General features: G+C 35.7%; 1 protein-coding gene across 1 annotated transcript in view; it reads right to left on the bottom strand.

Moving 5' to 3' along the window:
* Nucleotides 1–224: 224 nt before the first annotated feature.
* Nucleotides 225–20,517, bottom strand: part of HHIP (hedgehog interacting protein) — an 81,064-nt gene continuing 60,771 nt past the window's right edge. Inside the window, exons 11-13 of the mRNA XM_063108562.1 lie at nt 17,635–17,716; nt 1,991–2,139; nt 225–418 (exon numbers count right to left, since the gene is read on the bottom strand). Coding sequence (XP_062964632.1) covers nt 225–418; nt 1,991–2,139; nt 17,635–17,716 — 425 coding nt within the window. The remainder of the gene's footprint in view (nt 419–1,990; nt 2,140–17,634; nt 17,717–20,517) is intronic.

Below are 20,517 nucleotides of genomic sequence, written 5' to 3'. Positions count from 1 at the left end.
CAGGCAACCACGCATATAGGGGTTATGAGTGTGTGTGTACGTGCATATGTGAACAAACGTGCCAACATACACACAGAAGATCTGCACATTTCCAGAAATTATTTTTAAATTAATAAAAGAAAATGAAATCACAGGAGTGTGTAGCAGGATAACAGTCTTTCTTTTTAATGACAGGATGAAAAATAAATGCCCGTTGGAAAGGAATATTCAAACAGTCTCAGAAACTATACAATGTAACTTGTTAGATCCAGCAAATAAGATGTCATGTCAATGATCTGATCAAGAATACCTGCCCGGGTCACTCTGCGGATGTTTCTGTCCACTTGTTCACATTGAGAACCAAGATATCCTTTTTTACAGAGGCACTTGTTTGGTCTAACACAGACACCTCCATGACGACATGCTGGCTCACATTTTGCTGGGAGAAAGAAAGAGCAATAACATCACACTCTTATTCTGTACGTCACAAACAGCACCAAGTCTGAGACCAACAAATATTTGATAAATAAGGGAATGGAGGGAAGGAAGGAGGAAGATGGTCACAAAATAATCTGAAAGATAAATATACAAGTAGGAAAGAAGGCTTTCAGACCCACAGTTGTTTGGGGGCAGAGTTCAGCGGAGAATGGGAGACACTTCTAGAATAACAGATCATGGGAAACAATTTCAGTTGTTTGCAGAATTGACTCGATTTAAAACTAAAATTTTAGTCCTTTCAAATCTCTGCTCCACAGTGGCATTTCCAACAGAGGGCCTTTCAAGCTCTCTGTTCCCCTTCCTCCAGGGTAGGACCTCAGTATGGGAGAGGCCTGGCTCAAGCAGAGGGCCCAGTGGCTTGAGCATCTCCAATGCTAAAATGTTGGTTACTTTTTGTTAGAAAATATACAAAGTAGACAAGTTATGGTTATAATTTTTTAAAACAAGTACATCTTTAGAATAAACAGAAAAGATAGCATTTATGAATTGATAATAATATTAAATATTAATTTGGGACTTTAATTTTCATCGGTAAGAGGTACTTTAATATTTGAAATAGAGATCAAAATCTTTTCTAAGTAATATGTATATGCTGGTTGTTAAATATGCAGTTTTAACATATACATCTTAAACTCTAGGTTTCTAAATTTGTCCAATTTTCTTACTTTACAACAAATGGAACTTAAACATCATTGCATATAATTGAGGAAATCTCTAGTTGAGGGATAGAATACCCTGGAATAAATCTCTTCTGCTCTCTCTGAGCAGCTGCACACCTAGTTGATGGTTCACAAGGGAGTGTCAAAAAAGAACTTAAAATCTCATAATATGCATCTAGATAATTGCGTTTCCCCCCTTTAATTTAATAGCACTCACTGAAAAACCCTGTTTTTCAGTGTATGCTGTAACAAGAAATCTAGCAGTAAAGTCCGAGAGGGCATTTATGGGGTGTCTAGAAAATGCTGGCACTTGGAGAGGACCTTTGCAAACCCTAAGTCATTGGCTAATGTGAAATCTCAGAACTCAGGACTGGGAGGCCTGTTGAGGTGATCTAGTAGTACTGTTTTCATGTTTGACTTTTTCTTTTTTTGTGTGTGTGTGACCAGTAAGGGGATCGCAACCCTCGGCACAGTGAGATCTGCACCACGCTCAGCCAGTGAGCGACCGGCCATCCCTATATAGGATCTGAACCTGCGGCCGGCCTCGGTGCTACCAGCGCCGCACTCTCCCGAGTGAGCCACGGGGCCGGCCCCGTGTTTGACTTCTTGAAAGGACTCAATCATTTAAAGGTCTTTTATGTTTACAATTAACTCACATAAGTGAATCATTTATATGAAGAAAATGGAAAATATTTCATTTACAAGTTCAGAAATGGATGAGCATTAATATTATTGTACATGGCTAAACATTTTGAACACTAGATAATTCTAGAAGAAAAAAATGATCTTGAGTTCTTGAGTATCTAAGGATTGTCCCAGCCTCAGTCTTTCCCAGTAACAACAGAAATACTGACCGATTCTGCAGAAGTCCCCCTCCCAGCCTGGACTGCAGCAGCATTTTCCTGTGGGGGTACAGTAGCCATTTCGACAGAGCCGGGAGCACTCTGAAGTCAGCATCTGAGCAGGTTGTACCGCAGCTCTGCATTCCTCAGGCATTGAAGGTCTGTGTCAAAAGACAATATTTGAAAGTGTATTTTGGTGGAAAATCAATATCGGAACAAAATCTAGTGACTTTGTAGCTTACAAAACATGTCTCTTGCTTTGTAAAGAGACCTTTCTTTTAAATGACTCAGTTAGATTTACAACTTTCTAAAAATAGAAAATAACTACCAGTGAGGAAACACACTAACCAATTTTGAACCAAAGTGAACATATAAACATTCTGAGAAACTTTCGTGATCAGAACTTATTGATGAAAAATGTAAGTTTAATCACATTGATATTTTACATGTGGTAGCTAAGACTTTCTAGCAATTGCAAGTTTAAAAATAAAGAAGTGTGGATATTTTAAAACTTTATTTGCCCAGATCTACAAAAGTTTTTAGGAAAAATATCTGAGGTAGTTTCACTTGCTATTGGCATATTTTGCAATATCACGGGGCTGAGGGCATTCATCAAAATGAATACTTGTAGCCTAAAAAGCTTGGGAATCAATTTTTATTTCAATTTTACATTTCTTTTGAGATAACTTTTTTCACACTAATTTTTCTTGAAAGTTCATCATACTATGTGTGTGTTTGTGTGTATACTAATGAGTCAAAGTTTAAACTTCATACAAAGAAAGATTACGTTGTGTATATAATGGAGATTTTATGTATATAGCAAACAGAACAGTTATTTGCGATGTGAATAGTCATAGATTTTGTTTTAATTGTTGTACAACTGACATCAGTTATACAGGAAACCAAAATGTCTAGAAAATTTTTACGGTTCTTATTGCTTTTGAAATAAGATGGTGTCATTCAAGCTGTGTCAGGCTGGAATCACGGTCACAACTGCTCGTTACTAATCTTTGAATAAAAATGAGCAGTGGCACTCTGCTGTCAGTCACTGTTACCTGTGCCATGGTGTGGGGGAAGGCTTTTTCAGTTAAGAAATGTAAACAAATGAAGTTATCACCAGTCAAATCACAGCATTAGGGTGGCCAAAACAGTTGGACTCCTTAACTACCACAACAAAGAAGGTGATCATTATAGGTCAAAACCACCACAAGAGGTTAAGCTTTCTGAGATAAGCAAATAATTAAGCCCTGCAGACTCAGTTTTCTTGAGACAGGCTACCTTGTTATGTCCCTCTGGCAATATGAACACTGTTAATAATTTGGGGCTGACCTCAAGCTGTTTGTATGATGACTCAAAGCCATATATATTCAAAACCAGAATATTAAAAATGTATTGTGACTTCTCTAGCACCTCTCCTCAAAAAAAGTCCCACTCTGTGCTGAAAGTACTGTGTTTTGCAACTTAGGTAACAGTTCAGAAAATTCCCTTAAATCTGTCCAACCTCTTATTTAAATCTACATAGAAATGGTCAATCTATGTGAAAGGTCCTTAAAGTATTCCATGGACTGAACATATTTTCACTCAGAAAACACTAGTAAGTATTTTCCATGTGTTCCCCAAGGGAATCTTTCGTGGATTAAGGGTGGGGTGGGATAAGGTAGCAAAAAATGTTAAATGGTTATGCCAAGAACAGTAAGGGCATTTCCTTTGCCTTCTTTCGGGTTGTTGAATACCCCAAGTCTGCTCTATTTCTTTCTCATATAAAATTCTTATTTTGTTTGTGAGATGATGGTGGCATTTTTGACTACCAGATGAGCAGTGTTTCAGTAGCCATGAAATTTGTTTGAGTCACAGCCATGATCATTTACTAAGTGGCATTCAGCAAACGGGTACTGTGGTTATTCTCATTTTACTGGTGAATGAAATTTTAGAATTCTGTGTACTTTCTATTCGTTACTCACTTGTTCACCCTCTTTCTGACTCATTCAAGAAAAGAGATCCAGAAAGAGTATGTCAACAATACATCGTACGTGAAAGCAAAGCAGAATGTGCAGGCATGTAGCTCAGGTGAGCAGGTGAAACTAAAAAGAAATGATTTAGATCAAGAATGTAGGTGAATTCAGATAAACAACAACAGCTAGAAGATGTTGCCCATTTGAGGCAAAGTAGAGGGACACCGATTCATGTGCACTGGGAAAATAATGAGGATGTGATGAATAGGAATCTAATACTAAAGGGCAGTTCTTTAGGGTAAGGCACCTGACCCTTGTTTCTCTGCTGATCCTCCAATTAGACGCTTTGATTATTTTTCACCAACCGTTCAAATAAATGGAAATTCAGATTATAGAAGAAATTCTAAGCTGTTTTTTGATTAAGATTTAGTAAATGCCTATTTGTCTGTGGATGTAATTATTTCATAGTTGGGCTTGTTTACTTTAGCTTATATGAGACTGTATGGCTTTCATATATAAAACATTATAATTCCCTCAATTTTTTATTTAAATACCTGGAAAAATTCTTTTTTTCTTTTACAAAGTTATTCCTCTCCCTCTCTATTAAATTGTTATTCTGTCGGACCACCCTTAACATGAAAAATTGCATGACAGACTGCCTGTCTCTTACAGGACTTCACCTCTCTTAAGGAATAGGTCATTCTGTCTCTCTTTCTTCTTCTCCACTGAAATGAAAGTTTTCGAGGGCAGAAGCTACATACTCAATCCTTTTCAAATCCAATCGTTTACTGAGTTAAGTCCTGTGCTCTTCACAGGGAGAAGACATAAACAAAATATGGGTCTGATCCGCATGGAGACCCCTGGGGAGAAGACACACATAAAACCACAAAAGTATAGTGCAGTGCGATCTTTGTCAGGATCCAGGCACATAGGAAGTATTATAGGAATATCGCTGAGGGAGTTAGGATTGTGGGCTGATATACAGAAATAACATTTAAGCCACCAAAGTATTGTATTCAACTACTTATATTCGGTGGAGCTAGGAAAATATTATTTAGGCAGTCAATGCATGTTTATTAAATTAAATTAAATGTGCATAACAGTAACTTTCTCAAATATACTTTATGGAGCATAAACTCCATGAGGACAAATATTTCCTCTCTTTTCTTGTGTCTCCTCAGGACCTTGAAGTGTGTAGCATATGGCAGATGCTTAATAATAATCTGTTGATTGAGCAAATGAAATTAATAAGAATATGACATTTTAAAAAGGTGTTTGTTTATTTTCTACATTACTGAGTGAAGATATTAGGAATATATGGATTACTTAGGGGAGCGATATCATTAAAATCTAATTGCTATACTTTTATATCATGAACATAAAACTAAAAACACTGTATTTCTCTCTATTGCCTAAATTGACTCAAGTCTTAAGAAATTTTTCTGAGGCAGAGTTAAATTTATTTTAAATAATGAATTTTTATACTAACTATAATAATAGTAAACAAACAAAAGGCTGAAAAGGCAAGGTGAGCATGACATATAGTGATATAATTGTCTTCTCCTCACAATGGGAATTAAATCAATACATTAAAATTCATTTTTCAAGTAATACATTTGGTAAAGTCTGACAAAGAATTTTGGTGATCCCAATTATCCCTCTCCACTCAGTCTTCGTTATAGTGACATTCTCCCTTCCACTGGATAAAATAGGGTCCTTTTACATGAATTGAGAAGAAAAGGGGATGAAATAGTGCATTTGAATTTTATTATTATTGTTATGTTGAAATAAGACCATCTTATGCATACATAAATGCTACATAAACACACATACATGGGAGCTAACAAAAATATCATGTATATATCTGTGACAGATTAACTAATTTTCATACTTATTTTTGTTGGGCTGGAAAATTGGGTGTTTTAATGTATGGTCTAATGAGAATCAAATTAAATAAAAAACCATTGTTCTTCTTCTAAACTATTACTTTTTAAACTTTTGGACCCTTAGCTATACTGAATGAAGTCAGAAGTAGCTTTCAAAATAGAAATCTTACCCAAGAGGATGTTTAGCTTGTAATAAAGAATATATCCAGCCCATTTGCTGACAGCTATCTCTATAGCCTTTGAAGTTAATGTAAATCAGAAAAATATATTTCCTTATCCCTTCACAGTGTAAATCAGAAAAACATATTTCCTTATCCCTTCACACATGACAAATAATGAAACACTAAGGGGCTAGTGCAGAGATTGACCAATATTCTTTAATGTATTCAGCATTGTCTTCAGAAATTTAAAACACTTTCTTAGAAATCCATTTTGGCTGGCTTTGTGTAAAAGTTTGGATACTTTCTTGAAATAAAGGGAGAAATTGAAGCATAAGTAATTTATAACATATACCATATGTGATGACTTTTTGTGAATAGCTAAGGTCAGCAGTGAATGTCTTTGGATAGCTGGATTATGAATGGTTTTAATTTGATGATATTTAGTTTAATAAATAAACAAATAAATCAGTAAATGAGAAGTCCTCTGTGAATTTGTGTGGAAGTACAAGTGATAAATCCTGTCTGAGCAGACCTGCCCTTCAGAGTGAGCACTGCAGAAAGCTATCTGTCTTTTACAAAAAGTAAAGGAGCTCATTCTGAAATTTTTGTTAGATGTTCAGATTTTAAAACTCATTTTATTGTAAAACAAGGTACATAGATCATGAGTAATACTCATTTATAAAATCCTGACTCACTGGAGGCTTTAGAAGAAGTAATAATTCTATAACCTCTCTCAGCAATGCGCTTAAGTGGGGGAGGTGATATAAAAACTGTCTATTCCTTTATCCAGTCACATTGGGACACATGGAAAAGTGCTCCCTTGCAATTGTAACATTTACAAAACTATTTTTCCTCCATGCTTTTTCCCATTCTCCTGAGTTAGGAAAAACAGGTCTAATTCATTACTCATAGTGTAGTACCAGATCAGCAGCACCAGCATTACCTGGGAGTTTATTAGAAATGTAGAATCTCAGGCCTACCCCACCCCTAATGAATTTGAATCTGTACTTTAGCAAGTTTGTCAGGTGATTTATGTGCATGTTCAAGTTTGAGAGGCACTGTTCTAAGTTAGGGCCATTTCATAGCCAGGAGCAATTAATATGGCCACTAATTAAAATGTTCAGGAGTTTTCAAGTACATAAGGCTCTGATATCTTAGGATTGTGTGGAGTCTCTCCTCTGCACAAGGAGGCTGACTTCATATGCCACAGCAGATTCTATGGCTTAATAAATTTCCTCACGCTGTAAACAGTTTGATACACAGCCATCATCCTTAACTACTCATTATTTTTAAAGCCAATACTCCATAGTTTTACCTATAGAAGGGTAAGGAAGTGGAAAATTTCTCATGATGTGATAGATTTTATTTATTGTTTCCCATCTGTATAGCTTGAGGCATAGGAATGAGCACTAGTAGAGTAGCTGCTATGTCATTTTTTCAATACTCATTTTAGTGCCTTTCTCCAAGGTCAGTACACAAATTGATTCCCCCCCCACCCCCCCATAATTGTCTTTAGTCTGGCTGTTCACTGATTTTTTCCTGGTCATGCCAACTATTCTCTTTTCAGTGTCAGTTTACTCATGAAGAGTAGAATTCTGGATACCAGTAGATTTCCAGCATGTTTTGTGACTGCATACAGCCATTTATAGCAGCTTTTAAATACATTATACAAATTCAATTTGGCTATGAGGAATCTTATTTATTTATAATACAATTATTCCAAGTAGAAGAGCAGAGCAAATGGAATCTATTCCTGTGTAATCATGCAATATTGATCTCGTTGGGACTTCACAGCAGTACAGACAGCAACATTCATTTCCTAACAGTATTTTTTCAGTACTACTTGAGGTATACTAAAAATTAAATGTTTTAAGAGCTACTGCTTTCATCTCATTCTCAAGGAATGCCTATTATATGTAAGTTGCAGAAATACAGTCATGTGCCACATAGGACGTTTTGGTCAACCACTGGCCGCATATATGACAGTGGTTCCATAAGGTTGCAATGGCTGTACCTTATAGCCTAGGTGTGTAGTAGTCCATACCATCTAGGTTTGTACAAGTACACTCTATGATGTTTGCACAATGATGAAATTGCCTAATGATGCATTTCTCAGAATGCACCCCTGTCTTTAGCGATGCACAACTGTATCTTTTTATATATTCCTGAATAAGCTGATAATGTAATAAAGAGAAAGAAAACTTAAATTCAAGAATAACTCTAAACTTATGTACGTGTGCCATTTTAAAATTTTTGTTCATACTGTATATTTCCAGAATTCTAATTTAGGATAGATAAAGGCAATCTTCTATCTTATTTCTAGGTAGTGTCTAGAAATTTCTGTTCTGAAACTTGCTGGAAAAATGGGGCTGGACCTCGCTGTCTTCTCTGTGACCAATGTTGTGTTCAGTTTGAGGTTTTCTAAGATTTAAAAGTCTTGTCTCCCATATGTTGAAGTCCCTTGCACACCTCACATGTCCCTCACATGCTCATTAAACAGTGTTTTTTGGCTTTAATACCTAGGCAGTTTGGTATTGAGTTGGCATTAAACTCACAAGAGGCAGAAGGATTAGTAACATGGTAAATGAAGCCACAGGTTTGGCTGCCTAGTGCTAATAAGATTATCAGAAATTTCTCAGATAACCACTTAGTTTTGTTCTATGGTTGAAGATGCAACCATAATAAAAACAAATAATGAAGCCACTTACTTTTAGAAACTTTTTCAGTAACTTTCGTATTTCACTTTGTCTTCCTGAGAGGACCAGCTTATTATTCCCAAATTTAAAAGATCAGGAAGTGCATGAAGGGAGATTTCTAAATGACTTTCACACAACTAAGTTCAGATAGTTCTGGAACTCCTTCCTAGCCCAGTGCTCTTTCCACTCACTGGTCCTCTTACTTTAGGTAAAAGATAGCAAGGTACCCACATTTCAAGCCCTATTAATCTCACTATCCAAACACCATCACCACAATACACAGATGTAAGAGGGTATGTGGATCTCCTGTGTTCATTTTTAAGTGTATCAGCTTACCTCAATGTATATATTTCCATGGGAAAACTGGGACATAAAAAAGTTATGTAATTTCTTAAAGGGAAAGACTAGGAGTAGTTAATGAAACTAAATGATATTATCATCAACCTTTAGACAAAGTCAAGTTTTATCAAATTGCCTTAGGTATTTGTTGTTGCTGTGGATTGAATGTCCCTCCAAATTCACTAAAGCTCGATCCCCATTGTAATAGTGTTAAGAGGGTGGGAAATCAGAATATGGCAATGTTGAAAGGTGGGACCTTTAAGAGGTGATTGGATCATGACGACTATGCCCTTGTGAATGGATTAATCCATTTGAGGCATAATGAGTAATGCTTTAGTGGGTTATCACAGGGCTATCACAGTGGGTTATCACTCGTGGCTTTATAACGAGAGCAAGTGAGCATGTTAGAGCTCTTGCCATTTTTGCTACATGACTGCCTGCATCACCATGGGACCCTGTAGAGAGTTGCCACCAAGAAGAAGGCCCTCACTGGATGCTCCGGACCGTGGACTTCCCAGCCTCTGAAACTGTAATAAATAAATTTTATTTCTTTATTAATTACCCAGTTTCAGGTATTCTGTTAGAAGCAACAGAAAATGGACTAATACCATTGTATTATATTTGCAATGCCTTAATTTCAGAACCTGATTGCTATGGGACAAATGTGTCCCCCAAAGGTTCATGTATTGTAAACTAAATTCTCACTGTAACAGTGTAAGGAGTGTGGGAAATCCAATTACGGAATTTGAAGAGTGGGGGCTTTAAAAGGTGATTGGATTGTGAGGACCATGCCCTAAGTGAATGGATGGATCCATTTATGGAGTAATGGGTTGATGGTTTAATGGGTGGTCATGGGTGTGGTTCTGATGGTTTTATAAAAGTTAGCTCCCTTGCTCAGTGCATTCTCGCCATGGAACTCTGTAGAGAGTCACCACCAAGAAAAAGGCCCTCACCAGATGTGTTCCTTGGACCTTGGACTTTCTAGCCTTCAAATCTGTAAGAAATACATTTCATTTTCTTATAAATTAATCAGTTTGGGGTATTTTGTTATAAGCAATAGAAAAGGACTAAGACACAGATTAACTATAAGTATTAGTGGTGAATGTAGAAACATAGGCATTTCTATTTTCATTCAATGTACATGTTCCTGAAAAACCTTATATTCCATAAAATTGCACACTAAAGATAATGGAGCTGTTATGAACTGAATGTCTGCATGCCCCTCACCTTCATATGTTGAGACTCTAACCCCCAGTTTAACAGTATTAGGAGATGGGGCCTTTGGAAGGTAATCAGGTTTAGATGAGATCGTAAGGGTACAGCACCCATGATGGGCGTAGTGCCTTCATAAGAGGAGTCACTGGAGAGCTTGCTCTCCATCTTTCTCTGCCGTGTGAATCAGATACAGCAAGAAGGCAGCCGTTTGCAAGTCAGCCAAGAATCCAACCATGCCTGCACACTTATCTTGAATTTTCTAGACTCCAGAACTGTGATAAATAAATGTCTGCTGTTTAAGCCACCCGGATATCTTGTTATAGCCGCCCAAGTGGACTAACACAAGGGTTTATGGGAAAAAATCGGTTTTGGGCAGATCTTTTAAGGTCTGTGCAATTTTGTGTAAAGCACTAACAAAAACAAAAGTTGGGACCTTGGGGGATAGTTTGGGTAACAACACAGTGAGCAGCTCAGCAGTGGCTGGAACCTGTCTCTGGCAGATTAGAAACAAAAAAACAAAGTGGTGATGGAAGTGGGGATCTGAACTCAAGAAGTTCGAAGAGTAACCTGCAGAGAGCCCTGCAGGATTGGGGTCCCTCTCGAGAGAGGGAAAACCAGTGCAGGCACTTATTTTTCAAAGAGCTGAGAAGGCTCTTTCTGCCTATACAACAGCTATACTGAGGGCATGTTCCTTTCCTCATAATTCTGGCTACACTTACTTGAAAAGCTACAAAATTTCACATTATTTCAGACATCATTCTTTATTATACATGAGCTCATTAGTGTTGAAGGAAATCACACTGTTGAATGCGAAGCCAAATCATGGTGAGCTTTATCTACCTCAGTACCTTCTAGAACATTAATTTGGCAATTTATAAAGTAAAATGTTCTGGCATAATTTTTTTTGTTACAAAGTGTTATTTATCTCATAAGCTCCTTAGGAGATGGAACCAAATTCATTCATTTTCTCCACCACAGTACAAAATAGAGTATCTCCAACACAAAAGAAATGCAAAATATACTTGTAGACTGATGAAATCAGAAATCTTGGATTATATCTGTACTTACTCTGTACCTTTATCTTACATCTGTATCTTATACCTCTACTGTTTTATATATGATTAAAAAATTAAAGCTAAAAGATTAGGGTTCAATCAAAAAGCCAATGCCATTTTTTCCTAATATAAAGATGGAAGTACATTTTGTTCAGAATTTTATGTCCAAAAATCAACCTTTTAACTTAAAAACTTAATTCATAAACCATAATTGATAAAAAAATGTTAAACATTAAATAAGAAATGTCTGTAATAGGAAAAGTAGGCATTTTTAATGCGTTTGTAACAATACAACCAGTAAATTTTTTTTCTAAGTTTATCCATTTTTATTGAGACCAAATTAATTCAGGATAGTGACAACTAGTATTAATAAATAAAATGACACTTTGATCATAATATAATTCAAAATACTTAAAGAATGCAGTATTTTTATTTTACAAATCATCGTAAAAATAAATTCTTATCTCCATTTGCCCACTTACAAAGCAATAGATCTACTATTTCAATTTCATATCACATGAAGGTAGAAATTTTAAATATCGCTAAATGCGTTATAGGAGTAAACTTTGAAACAAGTTTCTGTCCTATAAAAGAACACAAAATATCAGTTTACATTCTCTTTAATGATGATTAGGGTGACAAATTCCCAAATTTTAATGTTATGCTTGTCAATTAATTTGTCAGTGTTGACAAAAATAAATCATTTAAGGAACAAATTTTTAAACTCAACTAAAATGAATTAGTAACAAAATGATGCTATGATGCAGGTTTTTCTTTGAAAGCTACACCTTCCTCTAGAAAATATCTTTTCACAAAATTTGCACGACTGTTTTAGATATTTTTAATGCAACATTAAATCTGCCTTTATCTCCGGTACTGTAATATCTGATGATTCACTGTCTTGCAATAAGAGAATAAGATATTCAGAAGGTCTAATAATATCAAACTTCCAGCATTATACCAGAGGGGAGTGTGTTGGGGTGGGGAGTGGATGTGAGAATTAAAAAAAAAATGCTTAAAAGTTTTTGACTCAAAAATGAGTCTCATTTTGAAGAATATATTATTCATTATTCATATTCTCCGTTTTATATCTTTTAAAATGAATATTATTTGTAAGTGGCAATACAATCAAGTTTTCATAGCAATCTGTACAATTACTATAGGAGTTGGTATTCCAATATTCAGAATTGATAGGTCAACAAAGATTATAATTAGCATAAAACAAAAAATTTCTGTGAATGCTGTGATCACATGTCATATCTCCAGGAAATAGGATATAGATATAAGAAAACTTCTATATGTCCTCACCATTAAAAAAAAAGTATGTGAGGTGATAATATGTTAATTAGCTTGATTTAATCATTTCACAATGTATCCATTTATCAAAATATCACATTCTACACTGTAAATGTATACAATTCTTATTTGTCAGTTGTAACTTAATAAAGCTGGGGGAAAAATAAAGAGTTTAGATTCATTTTGGCTGTGGGAAATTGGTGAAAGATTTAAAGTGGGGGAGAAATAGAATTAGCTTTGTGTTTTATAAACGTTAAGGCATATGATTATTTTTTAAAAAACATCACATATAAGCATTTTGAAATAACAGTCACAAGTTTTCTTCGTGAATTATCTAATATTTTCTGTGTATTTTGAAATAAGTGATCTCTATGCAACATTGAATCTATTACCTGAGTATGTTTAAGTGTGCCTGTACATATATACACATATGCAAATCTCGCTAAAGCATGAATTCGTGATATTTTATTATGTATGCACGCTCATCCATTCATTAGAAATTTTGACTTTGATCTTGTCCAATTCTTTTGTAATATATCTTTAAAAGTTCAGATGCTGTATGAAATGCTTAGGAAGGATGTGTTAGTTAAAAAGGTATTGTGCACCACAACATGAAATATAGCGTATTAAGAATAAAATATAAGCAGGCAGATAAGTATAAACCCATTTTTGGTTATTAGATACATATAGTAATAATAATAATAATAGCAAAAATGAGGCAAATGCTTCCTTGTCTTTTTGACTTCAAATCCACCATGCGGAATGAATTTTTATAGGGAATATACTTGTTCATGACCTCTAGTGTTAAGAAATTCTGTCATGTTTGAAAACTAGTCCCTAGTGGAGCCTGTATCCCTGTTAATAGCTGAAAGGTCAATGGAGCTGCTAAACAGTTTGTATTACTGTCAGGGTGGCCATGAAAACACCACCTGCTGCAAGAGGACTTGGCAGCTGGGTCAACAGGCTCTGTGGAAATTTATCAACTTAGGGGGGCCACTTGCATAAAACTTTGACTGATGAATTGGGACTAGACTGGCTTATTGGGCTAAAGCTGCTCTATTATGTATGACTTTCTTTAGGATGGCAGGGCTGCCTGCTGGCTCTCTGAGACATATGCAAAGGATAAACAGAACCCATTTCCCCTTATGAAGTGATTTTTTTAAAAAAAGCACTCTCTAGCATCCAGTATAATCAGGAGTAGGATGATGATATTAAAAAAAATAAATAAACAAGAGCAGTAAGTGGGGCGATACGGGGGGAGGAGTTGGGCAGAGGCATGAGGGGCAGTTTTTGATATTGGTCACAGAGGAGTTTGGGGATACAGCATTTCTGTAAAATGACCTCTCAAGCCTGGAGTTTGCATTGTTAATTTATAGTCCTCTTAAGGGAATGGTCTGTCTGACTTGGGTGGGTAACAGATAAGCAATATTTTAAAATATAGAAAGAGTGGGTACATAGTAATTAAATCAACATGATTAATAATAATTTTGTTTTGCAGATTCCTGGAGAAACAAACCATGAAAACATTTCAAAATTTAAAAAAAAAAGGTCATTTGGTTTAAGTTAATCAGAAACAAAAACTAAAGAATTTTTGTCAATAGTGTGAAAAAAGTTGAGTTCTGTAAAAATAAAGCTTGGAAGTTACATAATTCTGCCAGAATTCTTTCATTTCCATCCTGCCAGAGCACTTGTTTAATTCTGCAAAGACTTAGTAAAAAGAAATCATCCAAGGCATGATTTGGACTTTTGAAAACTAGGTATTAAGAGACCTTTAAAGCTCCATGGACACCTTTATCCCAATTTTGGAACTAAGAGAACCTTAAGAGTTAATAGATCACTTGAAAATAATTCTGGAATGTGTGGAACAAATGCCAACAATACTAAAGAATTCAATATGTTTTAAATATATTATTTACTTACCTTCACAACCCTCGGTAGAAATGAGGCAGGAACAGAATGATCATCTGTACTTTTTTTAATGGGCACAGGAGCACAGTATGGTGAAACAACTTCTGCAGGATCGGTCCCACACTAAGGAAGAGTCAGAGGCCAGACCAACTGACTCCCTTCTCTCCCAGGATAAACTCACTCCTAGTCTTGACTAGTTTCAGATGGCCCTACCAAATGGCACTAAAATTACTGCCTGGATCTTGTGCTTAGTGTATCTAAATCTGTTTTACACAACTGTTAGCTGAAGAAGACCCCGAGGCCAGGCATGCTGAACCCAGTACCAGAGACTTTGGGACCCTCTAAGTTGGCTGAGCCAGCTGGGTGATTGGTATTCAATGTTCTACCATGGAGGCAAAATTCATTCCTCTTCTGTTTCCCTATGGAATTTTTTTTTTTTTCTTCCATTAAACAACTCCTGAATTTTAGGTAAGCATTAGGAAAACCTGGTTGCATTCTTATTTTTTTGAATTGTTTTTCATTATAAATAATGTCATTTGATCTTTAAAACAGGTTATCTTGCTAGCCTTTTCTGAGAACGCTGCCCACTGTAAATGATTCAAAACTTATGTAAATAATTACATAAATTATAGCCTTAGACCAGATCGTCCTTACAGACTGAGGTGGTAATACTGGAACCTCATCTGCTTTTGCCAAAATGACTTAAACCATATTGCATATATTTTTGAAACTCCCTCATCTTTCGTGTGTGTGTGTGTGTGTGTGTGTGTGTGTGTGTGTGTAGGGAAAAATAGAAAAACCTTAAAAACATATATCTTGTGGTAACAATGTAACTTCTATGACTCATAATACAGAATATAAAAATTTTATATTCTATAAGGGCCATAAATCAACAGATTTTTGAAAGTTATTCAGAAAACATTATTCTAACAAATCAGGGGGCTCCTCCACAAGAATACAATTAACCTAAGAGTTTAATGTGAGTTAGATTTTTGATATAACAAGACCTGTCTATATATGGGTTTTTTAGTTGATGAGGTTCTTCAAATTCCACCTCAGATGTTTTAGAAAAACAGTTTTGCTCTGATGCAGACATCCTGAACACTACTATGCTAGCAATTAGCTCGTGTTTCCAAAATAATCCCGTTCACATACTTAAGTGTCTGCTTATATAGAACTTCAACTCATCTACGGAGAAATACTATAATAATAAACGTTGGCATCCAAATCGAAACAGCATGAGGCTCCCAACAAATGTTTATAAAAACATTTATTTTCTTATAGTCAGTTTAATTTTGAAATTTATGCCTATGCCTGTGTACAAGGACGGTATCTCTGAGACTCTGTTACTTCCCCCACCTTCTGAAAAGCAAACACCAATCTTAACCCTGGCCCCACACATGACATGACTCACCAGAAACAGGCACCATAATGAGAAGTCAGGCCTTCAGGTATGTCACTCTGAGACCACCCTACTAGAGGAGGCCCTAAAATCACAAAGCCAAGGTCCCTTCTGGCAATCCTGGTAATTAGACACTAATAATGGATTGAAGGTGTAAAATTCACCTCAACTCACCAACAGACTAAACAATGCAGACGAAGAGAGAAAGATTTTTGTGAGGAGGAGAGAGAATTCATTACAACGACTGGGAAGCTTGCAAAAGCCTATCAACTTGGACAACATAATGGAGTAACAGTAACTATTTTGAAACTAATTGCATCTGAGTGAAATCCCTATGCCTCATTATGAATCATTAGAATACTGCTGTTTTAGGAATTAACATTAGTTTGCTTTTCACTATTAATGTTGCCAACTTCAACAATCACCTAAGTGATATTTTTTCATTCATTTCTTCACTTTTCTCAAAGAGGACATTGATTTCATACTCAAGGAGGAAAACCATTCCCTTCAGTGTATAGATGAGTACTTCCGTTATTGTGAAAGAAAATGTGTACTGTTAATGAAGGAATGCTGTCAGCTATCAGCATGACATGGGCATGTGATACTCTGAGAGGCCATTTACAATGGATTCTTCTTTTCGTTCTGCAGTAGCCAAAGTCAACCTATATTTCCCTCAGGAAAGTTTTTGTGGTATAGTAAAGGGATGAGAATCTCCCTTTTGTTAGTTAGTGGCTTTTTTTCAGAAAAACATATACAATTTGCAACTTACACATAATTCTTAAAATGGAACTAAATCAATGCCTTTACTAAACTTTTCAGATTATTAGAATTTATTCTTTTGAAAGAGACTTGAAAATCAGAAATCTAAATTTACAAGCAGGCTCATGAAAATAAGTTGATTTGGAAGGAATTTGACATTTGTTTGCAGCATGGTGTGGCTAACAACTACTAGTGTTCAATAACAGCTGTATCTGCGAGGACACCTAGGCTTTGTTATACTTAGTTGTTTCCAAACTTATGACTAATGTCTATTTGACAGGATATGAATTTAGCAGTTTCTGGTAGTTCAGGTTTTTAATTCATGAAATTAACAACTGACTGATTATGATTCAAGATGATCTGAGAGTTGTGTGTGTGTGTGTTGATGTTGCGATGGGTGGATAGGAAGGAACAGCGGCGGGACAAACGTACTCTTTAAAGGATTAAAACGTTCAAATCCTCCTTTTGCGGAAGTAAATAACAAAACACTTCTTCAGTTTTCATTTGTTTAGTCACAGCAGTCTTCATGAGAGCCGTGAGCTTTCAGATAGTTTCGAAATGAGGCTCAGATGTTGAACTGCCAAAATAACATCCTGATTGCCTAACAAAAATCATACTAAGCAGCTGTAATGTCTGCCAGCATGTTTCTCATTTTCTCAAAAATAAGGAGGATTTATCGCTTCCAACACCAGAGCCTAAGCCACTGCCTCATATGTCAGGGTCCTCCTCTGGCTTTTAACTAAGGATGCTGATTCCTCACTATTATGCCGCTCTGCGATGACCACAAGAACAACAGGAACAAGCTTTTAAAGTTCCACGTAGTCCAGTCCAACTCTCATAGACTGGACAGCCCTTAGCACATGGAAAGGGCAGAAGCGTTCATCTTGGCTGATTATTAACTGCAACTCTTCTATCACTAATTTGAATGAACTAAAATAACTTGAAGAAGAATATTATTTGACTTATAGGGATAAAAAGAAATCTCACCTTTTGGGATCTACAATTTTGTAGAGTTTTCCATTGTGAGTCTGGGTCATACTTTTACTGCTTGATAAGATGTAAACTTCACCTGTTGGAGAGAGACATGACGATAATTAACAATAATTCACAGCATGCGTTGCAAGACCTTACTTAGCAGATACCATATATCTCTATCTGTTTTCTATCTATATGTCTCTCCGTCCATCTTTAGGAAAATCACTTGCCTAAAGATTATGGAAGAGTCTCTCACAAGTCTACCTTCATGGTGCATCCAGAATGCATCCAGATTCCGATCACTTCTTTACACATTCACTGCTGCTCCAGTACAAGCAGATATTATCTCTCACCTGGATTCTGGCAACAACCTGCTAATTGAGCTCCCTGTTTCTACCCTTGTTCTATGTTTATTCTCATGTACCAGCCATGGCAATTCTTTTCAAAGGAGTTAGATCATGTAACTCATATCACATTCATTTGTTGCAATACTCTCCAATGGCTTTGCATCTCTCACAGAGCAAAGTAGTTCCTGACAGTAGCCTATGAGGTCCTCTCTCACTGCTCTGACCTTATCTGCAATGTTTTTTCCCCTTGTTCGGTCCTCCCCAGCCTCACTAGCCTCTTGGCTTTGCACCTGTGAGGCAGGTTCCTGCCCCAGGCTCCGGTCTCAGGTTCTGGCTGTCTGTCCTCCTGTCCTCCAGTAGGTCTCCTCCAGGTTCACTTTTCCCCCTCCTTCAAGTCTGTGCTCAAATATCAACTTTCCTGACTGCACTATTTAAAATTACACCTTCCTCAACTCCCAATAATCCCTCTAAAATTCCTACTAAATTTTTCTTCAAAGCACTCATTAGCAGTTGACATACAGTATTTTTTTTAAAGAAGATTTATTTTCATTGTCCTACTCCTTTACAATATAAATCTCATGAAATTAGTTTAGATTTTTGTCTCTTTATCTGCTGCTGTACTTCCAATGCCAGAACAGAGTTTGGCACAGAATAGGAGCTCAATAAATATTTGTAGACTGAGTGTTGAGTAGACAGGTTTTATCTTATTTATTTGTATCCAAAATTGAAAGTTTTGGGTTACAAAGTTGTTACTGCTAATTGATAATTTGGGGCCAGATGGAATTGTGGTACTCCTTTATAATCTTTAGCTTTTAAACAATATATTAAAATGTATCAAAACATATTAAAATAAATATTGAGGCAAGGAGAGAAAGAGAGAGAGAGAAAGACCTTGATGCTCATTCTCAACTCTCTCTCTCGATGCTAGGCTATGTTCATGATGATGAGATACAACAACGATGCTGGTTCTTTCAGGAGAGAACCACCCTTGTTTATTACCACTACTCCCATAAAATTCAATGTATGGGATGGATCACATGAATATAGAATTAGAAGCTGTATTTATGATTATACGTTTATAAGGTTTTAAAATGTATATTTGGTTCTAAGTCATGAAATAGTTCTTAATTTAGTCTATATTTCTCTATTCCTCTCTCTTATTGTGCATTAAGCACATGCTACTATTTTCCTACTTCTGTACAATATATTATGAGGTTTATACTAAAAGCACAGACACAATAGAAAAAATAAAAATAAAGGTAAAAAGCAAAGGAATGTAAGCAAAAAATTAATATTTATTTTGTCAAGTTATATAGTTTATTTCATTTAATCCTCACAACAAATTCATCCTGATTTCAGAGGTAACAAAATAACACACACACAAAATACTAGACTCTCAAGACCTTTTGTTTCAAAAGGAGCAAAAACTTACTCATTTTCTTATATGGCTCTTCAATTAAATCTAAGGAGTTGCACATTAAAACACAATTCAGAGAAAGTGTCTGTATTTAATTATGAGGTCCACACAGGGTTGTAGCTTTTGGAGAGTCAAGACTGTACATGCTTTATTTTTTTATTTGGCTCCCAACATATTATTATGTGTATACAGACATTTGAGATATTTTCATTAATGGTGGTGATGCTAGTGTGACGATTGATGATGAGTCATTTGTAGTAAGGTCTGGGAAAATCAAAATGATTCAGTCACAACACTTATCTCTAAGTCTGCCACAAACAATTTAACTATTTTTAAAATCAGAGTTTGCCAATAAAATTAAAATTATATTACTGAGGATGTAAATGAGAAAAGGTATCTTTCTGGTTCCTTTAACTGGGGTAGGAGAATGTCAAGGAAAAATTAATTGTAAAATACTTTCAATGCTGGAACAAAAGAGAATAGATTGGATCTCCCTTTGAATTGTTATGTTCCTGTGGCTCTGAAATATGTTTTACATGTTTCAGGAATCTTGTCTGAGTCCCTTATTAATCTAAGTGAATGGCATGGAACTATTTCTGGCAAATTCCTCATTTGATATAAGAAAACCAAATCTGGACATTTAGAGAAAATATTCTGATTTAGATGGGAAACATCCACTCTTCTTTATGCCTAGAAATTCATCTTTGAGACTAAAGGAGCATAGTAGCTATGGCTTGTTTAGACATTGTTCTTTAAAGGCGGTCTTTATAAAAGCTACATTTATCCCTGTAACATAAAATTAGTAGGAGAGTAAAATTTTCACTCTCTGATCGGTCACATTCCAATTTCAACTCCTCTTTCTTGTTAAGCTGCATACTTTTTGATAAACATGCTAAGAACTATATTCCATGTTAGTCCATATATTGTCAATGAGAAGATGATTTCTATTCTAATGGAAAGGAGATCCACAATTCAGATTATCTCACTAAAATTTTATGCTCCAATGGGGAAAAAAATATTAGGGAATAGAGGGTAAGGAGAGTTTCAGATTCCAGCAAATTTTTCATTTATTCCAAGAGACATGGGTAAGTGGAAAGAAAGGTTTTCAGGTAGAGAATATAAACAAACTAC

This window comes from Cynocephalus volans, chromosome 9 (assembly GCF_027409185.1).
Source record: "Cynocephalus volans isolate mCynVol1 chromosome 9, mCynVol1.pri, whole genome shotgun sequence".
Lineage (NCBI taxonomy): Eukaryota > Metazoa > Chordata > Mammalia > Dermoptera > Cynocephalidae > Cynocephalus > Cynocephalus volans.
This window is presented reverse-complemented; position numbering and strand designations above follow the sequence as displayed.